Source organism: Cibotium barometz, chromosome 32 (assembly GCF_041138505.1).
Source record: "Cibotium barometz isolate CiBa-2024 chromosome 32, ASM4113850v1, whole genome shotgun sequence".
In the NCBI taxonomy this organism is placed as follows: Eukaryota; Viridiplantae; Streptophyta; class Polypodiopsida; order Cyatheales; family Cibotiaceae; genus Cibotium; species Cibotium barometz.
Window position 1 is genome coordinate 37,432,750 of NC_141077.1, and position 15,092 is coordinate 37,447,841.

The 15,092-nt window shown below is 45.4% G+C and overlaps 1 protein-coding gene across 3 annotated transcripts in view; it reads left to right on the plus strand.

Annotated features, from left to right (window-relative positions):
* The window catches only part of LOC147620153 (Zn-dependent exopeptidases superfamily protein), a 324,985-nt gene that overhangs the window by 91,579 nt on the left and 218,314 nt on the right, over nucleotides 1-15,092 (plus strand). For all 3 annotated transcript variants that reach the window (XR_015261749.1, XM_086772348.1, XM_086772350.1), the window contains exons 11-12: nucleotides 2,459-2,555; nucleotides 4,236-4,362. Coding sequence is in view for 2 of the 3 variants with exons in the window: in XM_086772348.1 (XP_086628474.1) it covers nucleotides 2,459-2,555; nucleotides 4,236-4,362 (224 nt within the window). In the remaining variant the exon portion in view is untranslated. The remainder of the gene's footprint in view (nucleotides 1-2,458; nucleotides 2,556-4,235; nucleotides 4,363-15,092) is intronic.

The window sequence follows — 15,092 nt, forward strand, 5'->3', positions numbered from 1 at the left end:
TCCGTGTGTCCAATTGCCATCCTCTTTCATTACTCTAGATATACATTGTTTGCTTGAAACATGCATGCTTTTGAAGAAAGCTTTGGATGAACAACCCTTATTGAAAAGGGGTTTTGGCGTGATCTAACCTGCCATTTCTGTAATTTTTGATGGTCATTGAGAGCCAACACATGCTTTGCGTAAACAATATGATCCTCCTGTTTCCGAGATAGCATGCGAGTATGACTGGCCTCCTCCAAAAACTGTAGTATGTTCTTCAATTGATATATACGTTGTCTTTCATCTCCCAAATACCATTTGCCATATTCATTGATAACTGTTTGCATATGGGCAGCAAAAGGATACCATGCATTGTGCAATGTCTATGTTCTCATACATTTCAGCCTGTAAGGCGTCAATAACATCAATAGTCATATCCTGAAACAATGCATGTGAGAGATAGGAATTGTCCACCAATAGAAGCCGTTTAGTGGGTAAAGAAACCTCATCAAGAGGCATATCAAAGTACAAACCCAACCAAACCGGTGCATGATGAGAAACGTTCAAAGAGTAATCAATCCACATACGACATGGAAAAGTGTCAACATGATCTGTATGCAAGAGGTACTAGCAATCCAATCTTGCACGATAATCTGAGTGCTCATTATGGTGAAAAGTAAAAACCTCTCTTAACAGGAGAAGTGGTTGTTCATAAATCTCTCAATCCAAGATCAATCACGACATTTCTCCAACACACTTTCTCAGAAGCAAACATATGTGAATGATCCTGAGTGTTGTCATGAGGAGAAGGGGAGTTGTTAAAATCCTCACAAATAAGCGCATTGGACAACCAAGGATACCGAGTCATAAAATGCCACAAATGAGTTCGACGGGCTGAAAGTGTAGGGGCATATACAGAGCCAAACTCATAGAGCTCCCCATTGAGCAGGCAATGCAAAATAATGAGTCTGCCATCTAGATCATTATAAGCCACTGCATGCTGTAAAATTTGTTTGACCAGCAAGCAAACACTAGAAAAAGAATGAAACTTGTCTTGGCAGCAAATTCATGCTGGTTATGTTCTTGAAAAAACATAATATCAGGATGCATCTTATGTACATATTCCCAAACAAGTGCCCATTTGTTAGAGGAACACAAACCCTGTACATTGCATGATACACATTTTTAGGTGCATTCATCATCATGAATAGAAGAAAACAGATGTTTAAGTAACCATCATATCTATATCACCCTACAAAGCCCGAATGCCACCTTTCACAATATTGGACTAGAGCATTCCAGCATCTATGTGTGTAGAGGTAGATGCAATACCAGAAGATGAAGCACGAGTCTGCACAGACATTAGGAGTTTGCCAGCCGTCCTTACCAATAGCAGGTCTGCGCACATCTATAGTAGCTTTGTCCTTAGAAGGCATGCTTTTTTACACTGCTACTTGTGCTTGTTGGGGCTCTAATTGGGGTTGCACAACCCCTTTTCCTCTAGTTTGTATACCAATCATAGGTCTTGTTTGATCCATCTCAGATGGAGGGGCATTTTCATTAATCAAAGCTGCTGGCAGCTAGGAATCAACAGGGGATTGCAATTTGAGGGTAGGGCAGTCATTGGGAAAGTGTCCAAATTTGTGACAGTGAAAACAAGCTCAAACCATTTTTCACCCATAAGCACATCATCCATTTCCATACTAATCGATTCATGGGTTGTTTTATCCGTGTCCCACAAAACATAAAATTTATTACGATACCCATGACATTGGGGGGCAGATAACCGTGCCAAGACTTTGAGCTAGTTATGGAAGAGCATCACAGAAAATCACAGGGAAGCCAAGAACTTCCATCCAAACTAGACAACGATGCCACACAAGCGCCTGATAGTTAGTAGTAGGGGTCCAAGGTAGCATATGGACCATCTACTGACCATAAAACAAAGGAGGCTTTTGAATGCAACATCCTGTGCAGAGGTCACCCGGCCCGGAAAGGAGAGAATCACAGCCTGTTTAGAGAACTTTTGAACTTTGGGGAGAATTTAAAACATTGCATATTTTTGCGTGTACCATGCTAAAATAGACATTTTAAACCCCATCAATGTATGAAACGTTTTAGAAAAGTGTCAGAAAGATATGAAATATACGAAACATTCTTGAAACACGTTTCATATGCGGTGTTTCAGAAACCCTTGCCAACTATGTTACGTTAAGATCTATTTGTATGGATTGCTTTTGGAAAGGTGAAACGGCATTTTCCTGCCCTTGGAAGACTGTTGTTGGTCTCTCCTATGAGGAGAGAGAGGGTTTTTTTTAACTGTTATGTGCGTGCATGCGCATGTGTGCGTTTTTTATGTGTGAGTAGGGCTGTGTGAAAAGGAATGGAGGGAAGTGTGGTTTATCTGATAGGGTTGATGTTATCTGATTTCTGAAATGGTTCTTTTCTTGATGATCTTGTTTCTCATGTTTTGTTGCAGGTGTATTGCTGCATATATGTCAAATGGTTTTAGCAGTTATTTTTCCAATTGTGCTATCCATTCTAAGATTATTACCATCTTCAACAGCAATGACATGGTTTGGCCTTTTCCTACCCAACCTTTCCTAATAACAAGCTTGAAAGTTAAATTAATGAGGGAATGTTTTTTCTTTGGTTATTACTTGTGTACGTTCAGACCATACTCTCAGGAATAATTTGAAATATATTTCAGTAGTAAGTGGACCATGTGTGATGCTTTCAAACCCAACATCTAGATGCATTAAATTCCTTCAGTTAGTGTTATGTATTTCTTGTGTCTGACATCAATGCCAATCACAATCATTAGACTGGCTACCTGGCTAGGCTTTTTGTATCAAAGATCTGTTGTCAACAGTGATGGTAGTACTGCTTAGCTAGTTTGAAATATAAGTATACACCAAAACGTGTTTCTCTCCGGCATTGCATGGGCTCATTCTTTAGGGATTAAAAATTTTATCCACAAGACATTACTTCCTTGAAATGCTGCACACATCATTTTCACATATGTAGCAGAAGTGAAGCTTCCACCACCTTTGGTTGTTGAGGTCTCTCAAGGGGTTAGGGCCTAGCTACTCGTCACAGATAGGTTAAATCTCCATACAAAGTTTGCACACAATAAGGGTTTTCATCCGTGGGAAGAACCTGGTCGTTCCTCTTCTATCTGGCTTCTACCTTACTTTGACCACAATTTATGATGTCCAACTGCTGCATGGATCGTAACCTTACTTTTTCTGTCTCAATGTCCTGGTTCAAATGTTCAATGGCCTGGTGCTCCTTCCTTGCTTATCTGCATCTACTCCTTGCTTAACCTTTCCATCTTTTGTCCATTAGCTTCCCCTTCTTCCATTTCATTTTTACAGTTGAAAACTTAGCTTCAAATGTTCAATGGCCTGTTGTCCTTTCCTTGCTTATCTTCAACTAGTCATTGATTAACCTTTCCATCTATTTTCCATTAGCTTATCCTTCTTCCATTTATACCTGGATTCTACCTTACTTTGACCACACTTTACTGCTGCTGCGTGTATCCTAACCTTAGCTTTTTCTGTGTCGATGTTCTGGTTCAAATGTTCAATGCCCTGGTGCTACTTCCTTGCTTATCTGCAACTAGTCATTGCTAAACCTTTCCATCTATTGTCCATTAGCTTTCCCTTCTCCCATTTGATCTTTATGGTTGAAAACGTCTTTAAAAAGTCAGAGATCACACTCTTAAGCATGGCCTACCACTTGGGATGGGACTATACAGGGATCAGCATGCACATATCGTGCACTACTCACATCATAAAGAGCTGATTTTACTTGTTTTGTTTTAGTCATTTACATCCTAGATTATATATTGCAGTGTTTGATTTTACTTGTTTCATTTACATCCTAGATTAAATATTGCAGTGTTTAAGGAAATTGTGTGTGTTCTTTTTTGACCAATAAGTGAAAATAGCGTTTTACAATTGTGCATACTTGCACTTATAAAAAAGGCACATATAAAAAAGGCACATATAACTCATATTCACGGAAGCAGATCTCTGATCTTTGGTTTACTTTAGAGATCAGTACTTGCACGGATGTGCCCATACATCCAATATGCATCTTTGCACATGCATACAACCCATAATGACTTGGATGCATACGTGCACATTTTGTCAAAGCTGGTATTGTTTATGAGCAGATTTTTTTTTTTTATACAAGCAAACTAACCTTGCCAGTTCTAGTTTATTATCTAACTTGTTTGATATTTTGTATAGGTTTGCTCAGCCTTGGTTGGCTTTTCTTATGTTTGCTCCGATCTCTCTAGCTGGTATGCTCCTACCAAGGGCTATGATAGGAGAAAAATTCATAGTCAAGGGATGTACAAATGGATCAATGAACAAGGTAAGCAGGAGTGTAGATTTTGGTGCATACAATACATGCATTTGCTTTATGCTGCTTGATTTAGAAGAAAATATTATGCTTGGTCAAATTGTAGTTTGTTGCCATAAAATGGAAGTTGCACTCTTCTCTCAACACGAACTAGTATGGTTGTCAAAGATTAGAGTTTCATCCCCTTAAGATGCTTCTTCTATGAAGGAACCCATTCTGTGTATCATGAATCACATCCTGCAAAACCGGCTGTAACCTCATGCTTACTACCTTGGCAAGTTTTTTGTAGGCAGTCCCAAGCAATGTGATAGGTCTCCATTGACCAATATTTGTCTTATCGCCACCTTTTGGGATACGGTGAATAAGAACCTCTATAAGAAGAGAAGGCATAATCCTTGTGTTCCACATGTCTTGAAGGGCAGTAGTGATATGCTCCCCAAAGTCATCCCAAAATGTCATGAAATAGGTGGATGAGAGGCCATCATCCCCTGGACACGTACCCTCAACTAATGCATGGAGTGCCTGCTTGAACTCCTCAGCGGAGAAGGGGGCATCAAGTGAAGTACACATGTCCTCCGTGACCATCTTATGCAAAGTAGCCCAAACCTTCTGTTCTGTTCTATCCCTTGGGGAGAGAGAGAGGGGGGGGGGGGGGGTTAGTAATGGGACTCAGCAGTAGGAAGCTGACAATAAGGTCAGAGGCAATCCGCCTCACCATGGCTGGATTTGAGTAAATTGTGCCTTGATTATCCTGCAATTGTCTGACACTTTTTTTGCTATGAGATGGGCCATGAGTAGAACAGAAGTGTTTATTGCATCTGCCTCCCATGTGAGTCCAAAATGACTCGTGGGCATGGTATCGATACTCCGCTCTCTACTCCAGGGAGTGTTGAAGCTCAGCCCTAACAATACATAGAGTATCTGCAATCCATTGGGCATCGGGGTGCTTTTCATGTTCCCTATGTAATGCTGATAACCTACTTCTGTTAGCCCTCTCATGGTCAATGACCTTCTGCCTCCTAAGTAAGGTCATCCTGTGGTAAAAACCATTGACACGCTGCAATGTGGAAACCACACTCTCTTGGTCATCAGAAAGGTCATGAGACCTTCATACATCTGTCACCTGCCCCAAAAGCTTTGCATGTGAATAGAAATGCTCAGGATTACGCATACGAGGAGTAGAGCCATATCTCTAATACATAAAACCACTGGGCAATGATCAGATTTGGAGGTGGTAGATGCTATGAGTATATGTCCTCTCCTATCAAGAACCTAATCATCAACATAGAAGTGATCTAAGCATGCATTGGTGCATCCTGCATCCCTCCTCTTATTAGACCAAGAAAAGAGGAGAGAGGATGGCCTCCTTTGAATATCATCCTCAAGCCAACAATCTCTGCCATGTATACAAAGGATAAACTTCTCCAAGGAGACCCTCTCAAGTGGTGCATCATAACCACTTGTCCTCCTTTTGTCTGCAGGTTGCTCAACCATATTAAAGTCACCCCCAATGATCCAATGATCAGCATGAGGAAGCAAAATCAGTGAGGACCTTCCAAAAGGAAATCCTCATCCCTCTGTGATCAGGTGGATATATATGAAGAATACCAATGTGTCTCCCATTGTGCATAATGATGATCCACTGTGCTCTAGCAAGTAGAATGACAGAATGGCCAACGATGCAAGGCAAGATAAGTTGGGTATTTCGGAGTTAGTTGGTGTGAATACCCTCTAAAGGTGTGAACAACCCTTATTAATGTCTATGTCAAAAGACGAGTCTTGATGCCTATAAAAGCATGTACTTGGGTGGCTCCATTACAACAATGAGTATCATTTGAGTTGTGCAACATATCTCACTTGTGGCCTATCACATCTCTCTCTCTCTCTCTCTCTCTCTCTCTCTCTCTCTAGTTTGTTTTCCGTTTCATGATGTGATATGCCATGGACATTATTTTATCACTTTGGTCTCATAGGCCCATTGGGTCTTTAGTAGACGCTTAATTTATCTATCTATCTTTCTTTCTTTCTCTTGACCATTGTGATGGCTTGAACTTGATCTCTCTCCTTGAATCCTCATCTCTCTTTTCACACTCACATCATGGATATCTTCCACCCTCCATAGCTTGCTCTCTGATCATGTGAATACCTATATTGTATTAGAGTACGTTCATATGCTTCCTGGTATTTTTCTAATTTTTGCATTTTAGGGTTTCCGTCTGCGTTTTAGGGTTTCTGTTTGCATTTTAGGGTTTTCTGATCAACCATCTTCTACCCATCTGTATGCTGCTTCCCGCCTGAGATCTCACTATCACAGCTGTAATCTGTGCGTTAATATCCATATCATCATTGCTGCGTTTTATGAGCATTTTTGTCATTGCCAAATCATCTTGCTGAAGCAAGCGGGCCAGGACTTGTGTTCTCAGGCAAGGGCTAGTGGGAAAGCAAAAATGCACCCTAGCAAGAGGTGGCCAGAGGTCATCTATCAGCAAGGAGTCTTCAGCATATCAACCCATCATAGGAGGCTTGTGTGCATCAAAACATAGCAAATACAGGAGGGCAGCAAGGGGCGGCTACAGGGCAGAAAACGCACCATACAGCGTGGCCTAAATCAGGTCCAGAACAGTCCCAAATCTCTTGAGTGCTTAATGCCCAGATCTGCGCCTCCGGACTGAGCCTTCACTGTAGCCGTGCTCATTCTGTGATCAGAGCCTGCATCTCCTGCTCCAGTGTGGCTCTCTTGACCGCCACCTCCTCCACTGAGGCTCCTCCTCTTTGGCGGCTGTCTCAACCTATGCTTACTGCTGAGCCTCAACTGCCCACCGTGGGACTGTCCTTGGTGTTCCTCTGATTCACCAGTGCAACGAGACCACTTATCAACAAGGTACTTAGTGATCATATCATTATCTTTTTGAGATAAAAATATCATGGACATGCTCACATGATCCTTCAGGTTCTTTGCCTTGGCTATCATGCAAAAAAATGATCGTAACTGTGACTACTGCAAGCATCATCACAATATATTTGTTCTTTGAAAGTATGTTTCCCACAGTTGACGACCAAGTGTCGGAATTTGGAAAAGTTTGCGTCAGAAGATGACATCAGGTCATCATCGATGTTCTGCCATGGCAAGTTGTTAAACTTCCAAACAGTTATCTATTTCCAGTTATAAGTCATGGGTTCTCTACCCGGGGTCCTCCAAAATCTGAGTATTTTGTAGTCATGGGTTATCTGCTCGAGAAGTCCCCTGAAATCTGAATATTTTGTGTCCTTTTTTGTAACATCAAACCCCTCTTAGAGCAAGGAGGGGAGAGGGGGGGGGGGGGGGGGGTAGCCTGTCTTTGTCTCCGGAGGTAGGACACGACCTTTGAGTCTTTCGCAGTGACCAATGCTACATGAGTCTCGTAGCCATGCTTTTATGCCTCTAAGCCATGCTCATGAGCCTTTGAGCTAGTTGCGGGAACCATGTCTTGTTTCTTTGGTAGTGTTGGAGTATAGGGACTATTGACGGTTTGTGAGGCATTACCTCCATCACTTCGAAGGGGGGTTTGTTGGGCATTTTGGAGTTAGTTGGTGTGAACACCCTCTAAAGGCGTGAATAGCAGTTGCGGAAGTAGGAGTGACAGGTGGCCAAGGCACACAATATGGTGATGGGACCAGGCGAGTGTAGGCGAGATGCGGAAGCTGGCGTGACAGGCCGTTAGGGAACACACTATGGCGATGGGAGCTGGCGGGCGCAGGGGCGATATGCGAAAGCACGAGTGACGGGCACACAGTATGGGAGTGGGACATAGTATGGCGTAGGTGAGATGCGGAAGCTGGAATGAGGGGCACAGTATGGCCCATCCGAGAGAAATGAAATGAAATGAAATGTTATATTAACGTATTCAAAAGGCCAAAGTGACCTATGAGACCAAAGTTACAACCATGTGACATCTGATACACTGTCTGGAAAAGAAAAGAAAGAACTAAAGGTAAGTATCTAGCCCTACAATACATTAGCAGGGAGCATCCGGAAGCAGCAGCTAGGGAGAGTGGGAAGCTAATGCTACTAGTCAAAATGGGGTACATGAGTACATGGATACATGAATACATGAATATGGGGGAGTACAAAAGTGACAGTGAGTACAACAGTATATGAAAGCTGTATTAACGTCTTCAAAGGGCCAAAATGACCTATGAGACCAAAAGGTTACATCATATCCATAAGGTACATCATCCTGGGTACAAAATAGTAATAAAGAAAGATAACAAAAATCTAGAACTATGAAATCTGATCTAGGTACATGAGCAGAGAGCTCTCATATCACCCTAATACATCCCTCATGGGCCGCTACGACATGGTGCTCAAGGTGGTAAAACTGAGCCGGCACGAGAAGGTCCTCCGATGATAGGAGATGATAGCCGAGATCCTCCTATCTTGGCGTGGCCGTGGGCTAGGGCCATGGGGTCTGGAGCGTCGAGCTCTGCATAACTCAGTAGCTGTGTCGAGTGTCACACCTCTCGGCCAAGCTCTTGCACTAGTTTGTGGTCCGGGTATGGTGGGTGGATTGGCCCTTGGAGTGTTGGTTTGGAAGAAGTCGGTGATAGCTCTCTGTGTTGGTCCTCGAGCAAGTACAACTGATCTGGATCTCACTAAGGACTCCCTGTGTTTTCGGAGCTCTAAAAGAAAAAGTCTCAAGCATCTTTGATGCGGGAAGTCCATGATCCTGGAAAGTGGTGCGAACGCAGCTTGGAAGAGGCAGTGGAACATTCCCCGAGTCTCAATGTAAACATGGCATCAGCATATGTAATGATTCTCTGTCTCAGGCTGCGTGTGACAGAGTTGGCATATCATGTCCTTTGGTGCAGTGGGCCCATATCTGGCAGTCTCCACTCTCGGCTGGGACGAGGTGCGGATCTGGCCGATCGCCCATCCATGTAGCGTGGGCGGATGATGAAGCCATCTTGTGTTAGGCATAGGAGGTGATCTTTGTAGAAGGCCATCTTTGTTCTCAATGGACGACTATGGGAATTCTATGTCCTCTGAGTATCCAGTCTGACAATGTCCTTCTCATAACCCTGTTCCGCTCTGTGCGGATGAGGGCAAAAGACGCAGCCTCTTTGCTGTACTGGAACGGGGGGAGTGCTTCCATCTGCATGCCGTGCATGCCAAACCAAGTGCCTACATGTGCATACCAACACTGTGTATCTTCCTCGAGTGTCTGCTGTCCCGAGGACTCTATGGCCAGCCGGGGATAACTATCTAGTGGAAGCTCCCATAGCCTGTGCAAGTATGTCACTGTTTGGAATAGAGCCTCTGTCACTATCAGTGCAGTCCCCATCTTTGCCTGCACAATCTCATGTGGCACTGATGGGTTACACATCATGCGCAAGATAATCGCCACTAGGGGCCTCTCCATCAGTTTCTACCCATCATATACCTCCTCTGTATCTATCTCGGTTGGCTCTATCCTCTGTCTTTGCTTGTGGTATAATTTGGGACACCAGATGGGGGCACCATATAGTAGTGTAGGTGTAACTAGAGTATTAAATAGTCAAAGCTTTGTCCTCGGCTCCTGAAACTGTATCTGTGAGCATTGCCTCTCTAGCGAGCCAAGGGCTGCATATCCCCTCATGAGTCTAGCAACAGCTGCCTTCCGCATCGAGGGCTTAGACATTCATTCAGTCTTTAGAAGCTAGGCGCCTTGATCCTCAGCCTTAGGAGCATCCATGCCTTCAGCCCTAGACTAATCCAACCCTATTGGAGCTTCTGCATTTGCTTCTCCACCCTGGAGATCTTGTGTTTTGCTTCCAATCAGCCCCTGCAGATCAACGCAGCAGTCCAACAGCACTTGCAGTTCAATGCAGCAGTCCAAGTACACTGCCCAGCAGCTCTACAGTCCTTGGAGATCTAGGCGCAGCCAATCAGGTCATAGGCGCAGCCAGACCGCACTTCAGCAAGCCCTAGACAGCATAGATCTCTGCGTTTCTGCACTTAACAGAGCCGGCAGGTGTTCAGTCCAGTCCTACCTTGCGTTTACAGTTCCACAGCAGTACTACCTTGCGTTTTCAGTTATGCAGCAGTCATACAGCAGTGGACCACCTTCTGTGCATCATCCATACATGCTACAATCATCTGGTGAAGGTAACATATCATTCATAAGCATTTACAGAATAGTTACATAGCTTAGAACAGTCCACCGCAGTCCTTTCTCAGCCTCACGTGTGCAACCTTTCCTCATGTCCTTGGGAAGAGTGCATAGGCTCGAGATCAGTTCATTGAGGTGTTTCTATAGCCGTGTACAGTTCAGCCAGGCTTCTGATCCTCCGAGATCTTGCGTTTGGCTTATCTACAGTCCACAGTCATTCTCTCTAAAGTAATAAAGCAAATACTATGTCGTTATCGAGATAGGGGGCCCTTAAGTGGGTAATTTGGGACCCAATCTGGTGTACAGTTCTCATATATCTCTCTCTCATCTCTTTAAAGTTTGAAGTATTAAAGTGGATTGCTAAACTCACGAAACTCAGGATACAGAAGACGGTGTGAGCATTTGTGTGACAGGATCTTTCAATACAAAGACTTCCGCTGCATATTACATTGGTATCAGATTCAGATTGTCCACACACACCATACCCTAGTGTGGGGGCATCCTTGGATGATTAGATTGCGTCCTTGACCACCGACTTCAGCATCATGTCTACATAAGAGAGTACTCATTAGCCGGAAGACGTCTCCCCCGAAGGAGACCATGTTCTTCCGCCTACAGCAGACACCATAGCTCTTCTTAGAGCTTAGAACCAGCTGCTCATGGAGCGTCTCCAACTCTTGGAAGCAGCAGCACGACGTCCTCCTCCGCCTCCAGCAGCACCCGACTACATCTTCCTCTTCTTTTAGATGGAACAACAAAGGAGAGAGGATGAGGCCCGAAGGAAAGAAGAAAAAGCAGAAAGACGGGACTATGAGGAAGCCCAACGTAGGATCGACGAAGACCGGCTTCAGGCTGAACTCGCCGCTCGGGAACACCAACGTGAGCTTGATCGAGAACGTATGTTACTTGAGCACCAACGGGAAAAGGAGGCCATACACTTGAGGTATCGGCAACTCTCCTCAATCTCCCCAGTCATAGGTGTCACCAGCCCGCTGTCCGCGCAGCAGCATCAACCACCGTCATTCCCAGTCAACCAAACTTCAGTAAGTATGATGGTAAGTGTGATCATTCATCAGTTAATCAATTTATTCACTAGTTTAATGCTCATTTTCCATTAGCTAGGATCACAGACCCACAAGATAAAGTCCACTTAGCGGCTCCCCATCTCATTGGTGAGGCAGTCACTTGGTGGTAGCATTGGTCTAGTATTCGTACAGACCAGGCCACAGGTGTCACAACCTTGGATTCTGACATCTTTGTCCATGATCTGAAGATCAAATTTCTCCCGCCCCAGTACATGACCGATCTGAAAGAACAGCAGTTAGGGCTATCTGCGCAGGCCAAGATGGAGCAATTCATTCATGGATTGGACTCAACATTCGGTTCACAGTTCGTAACTTTGAACCAAGTACATATGACCGGGCTTTGACTCTCGCTCAGAATGAAGAAATGAAGATGAACGGAGGCAAGCCCAAGCAGTCATCATAGTCTAGTACCAAACCCCAACAAGGGAAGGGTAATTCGTCTTCTAAAGACACTAAGACAGATACCAGTCCTAGCTCTAATTCAGGGGGTAAGGAATCCAAGCTTAAGAAGACCCTGAGGAAAAGGCTCAAGCAGGCATCACTAAAGGCTATCTTCCTCCAGAGGAGCAAAGACAGTATTAGTCAGAAAACCGATGTTTTTTCTGTCCTACCATTGGGCATGGTAAGAAGGATTGTCCAAAAAGGCAAGCGGAGCAAGTCTCCAAAGCATAGTAGCAGGGGATCGCCGTTTCCACTCCTTGGGAACGGTGGAACGCGTTCCCCCAAGGCTGAGATGCCTAAACCGGGTGGAACGTGCATGGGGGAACGATTTGGCATGGGAACGGCCAGGGGAACATGGGGGAACGTGGGGGAACGGTTTCATGGAACGTTTGGTTGCCGTTCCCCCTTTGGGGAATGTTTTTTATGTTTGGCCAAGAAAAAAAAAAGAGAAAAAGTGTACCTGTTGTTGCGAGCCGCCTGTGGATATCCTTGAAAGACATACCCTATTGTCGCCTGCCCGCATACTTCCTAGGCCCGTGCGGCGTGCGTACTTGACAGCTCTGAGTCACGAGTGGGCTCCTCTCTCGAGTCTCTTTAGACTTCAACTCCTACTTTCCAAGGCAAGGCAGCAAGGCTACTTTTTTTTCCCTTTCTCTTTCTCTGTAGTTTTCCCTTACCGTTCCCCCTCGTTCTCGTTCCCCTTGTGGCCTGTTCCCGTTCCCCTGATGGGGCTTTCGTTCCGTTCCCGTTCTCGTTCTGTTGCTACTATGCTCCAAAGAGCCTTCTGCCAACAGTTGCCGCAGTATCTCCTGCTCCTCCAGAGCCGCCTCCTACCACCAATGCGGTTCAGATCTTGCCTTCTATGCAGTCCATGCCATCCATGGTACTTGATGCTAAGCAGGAGGGTGAGGCAACAACCACACAGAAAAGCCTTATCCGAGGTTATGGCTCTGCCAAGGGCCGACAGTTCATAATCCTTTTTGACATGGGCAGTTCTGAGGACGCCATCTCTCCCCAGTTGGCTACCAACATGAGCTGTACGTATGGAGGGTGGTTGCGAGTTGTGTGGTAAGCTCATCAAGTGGGATGTGGGGTCGAGGTCGGAGGGGATGCGGTATAAGTGATCAGAACCTCAACAGATTTGGCAGCGGATTCTTCGCATCTTCGCTATGGACAGGGCATCGTCCCGAATCATCACTTGGGGTACTGTCGCTTGGGCCACCGAGGCTAGAGTGGTTAGGACTTATGAGGAGGCTGGGGGAGGACTAGCCCTTCAGGTCTTCGACCATCGTATTGCAGCAGTACTAGTCACAACCCCACCAAGAGGTGATTGGCGACCACGGTCTTGCCAGAGATGGGAGATTTGCAACAGCATAGTAGCTTGGCACACTTTGCGTGCTAGATGCAGCGAGGCCATTGAGGATACCACCATTAGGAGCATATGGCTCGATATCATTCACACCCTCCACGGTCAGTGGGAGAAGCTTCAGGGAGGTTCTGACTGCATGCGGAAGCGGCCGGAAGCCTTCTTGAGACCTTGCAGGCCTGGCCCTTTCCACACAGATAGAGGCAGTGACCCCATTTGGCATTACAGATCACCTATGTGGTTGTTCCCCTCCCCTCCCCCTGTATGAGATAGCCTTCTCCTCATAGAGCGGCCAGCCAGAGGGGAAGCATCTCTTCCCCTTTGATCACTTGTTTCCCACCCATATATATGAGGCGAGTTTGTAAAGGGGAGTTGTGTCTGTGCGAAGAGGGAAAAGGGACTAAGTGAAGAGGTTAAAAGGCATGGGACAACCAGTAGGTCACACATGTGCGTGTAGTGTGAGGGAGGCTTTAGGCCATATTGATTTGTGCGACTTGTGCAATGGCGAGCAGTAGGCGAAAGCTTGTGCGCAAGTAATCTCATACCATGGGATCTGGTCCACGTGCCATAGCTCCTTTCGAAGAGAGAGAGCGAGAGCGAGAGAGAGAGCATCTACTAAAGACCCAATGGGCCTATGAGACCAAAGTGATAGAATAATGTCCATGGCATATCTCATCATGGAATGGAAAATAAAACATAAAGAAAACATAAACATAGGTATCACACTGGGGTGATACAAAACTGTCCATGGAAACTCATCATGGAGTGGGAGGTTGTTGGGGTAAAGGCATTATGCCCACTTTTCACCAAATTTGAATGCCCTCTTCCTTCCGAACAGCATCTGTCCTAAGCTCCCCTCTTCCTAGGGCTTTGTATCAGTTTCCTCCTCATGCTCCAAGCTCTTTTTTGTGGTCTGATTTTTCCTTCTTCACCTTACTGTGTATGATCTCTGAGTCACCTCCTGGAGCCCGTACTCTGCCTGTGTGACTGACTCATAGAGTGTAATGATCCCCCACAGCATCTCTGTCGGCACTCCCATATCTTGCAGTCTTCTCATCAGTCTGGCCCGTGGGACAGTATCAAAAGCTTTGCGGAAATCCACAAAGCAGCAATATATCCATTGCCCGTGAGCTCTCCCCTCCTCAATGATCCCCCGTAGTGTAAAGATATGATCTAGTGTGGAGTGCCCTCTCCTAAAGCTTGCCTGCCCCGGTGCTCTGAGTCTATGCTCCTTGGACCATCTACTAAGCTCATGCTCCAAAATCGAACCATAAATCTTGGCCAAGGTGTGACCAATCATGATAGTCCTATAGTTGTTGGGGTCCATGGGGTCACTAGCTTTCAAGATAGGTACAATAGTATTCGATGACCAGCTGACGAGGAAGCCTTCACATAAAGCCCTGTTAAACATGTGAACCAGTAAAGGGGCTAGCGTGTCTCTAGCATGGGAGAAATGCTCGGTGAGGAGTCCATCATGATCCTGTGCTCTCCCAGTCTGCATCCTGTCAATAGCATCTCTCACCATACTGAGGTGAAAGAAGGAAGAGTATGGGGGACGAGGTTTGGGTGGATGGGGGAGAGGTGGCTGCTCGGGGACATGGTAGAGAGAGGTGGCATAGGTGTGCCAGGTGCTGGGTGAAGTAATCGGAGTTGGAAGGCGATGATCCTGGAAGATCTCTAGGCCTCCTTACAGTCCCTTCCAAGAAATAGCTGGTATAGCTC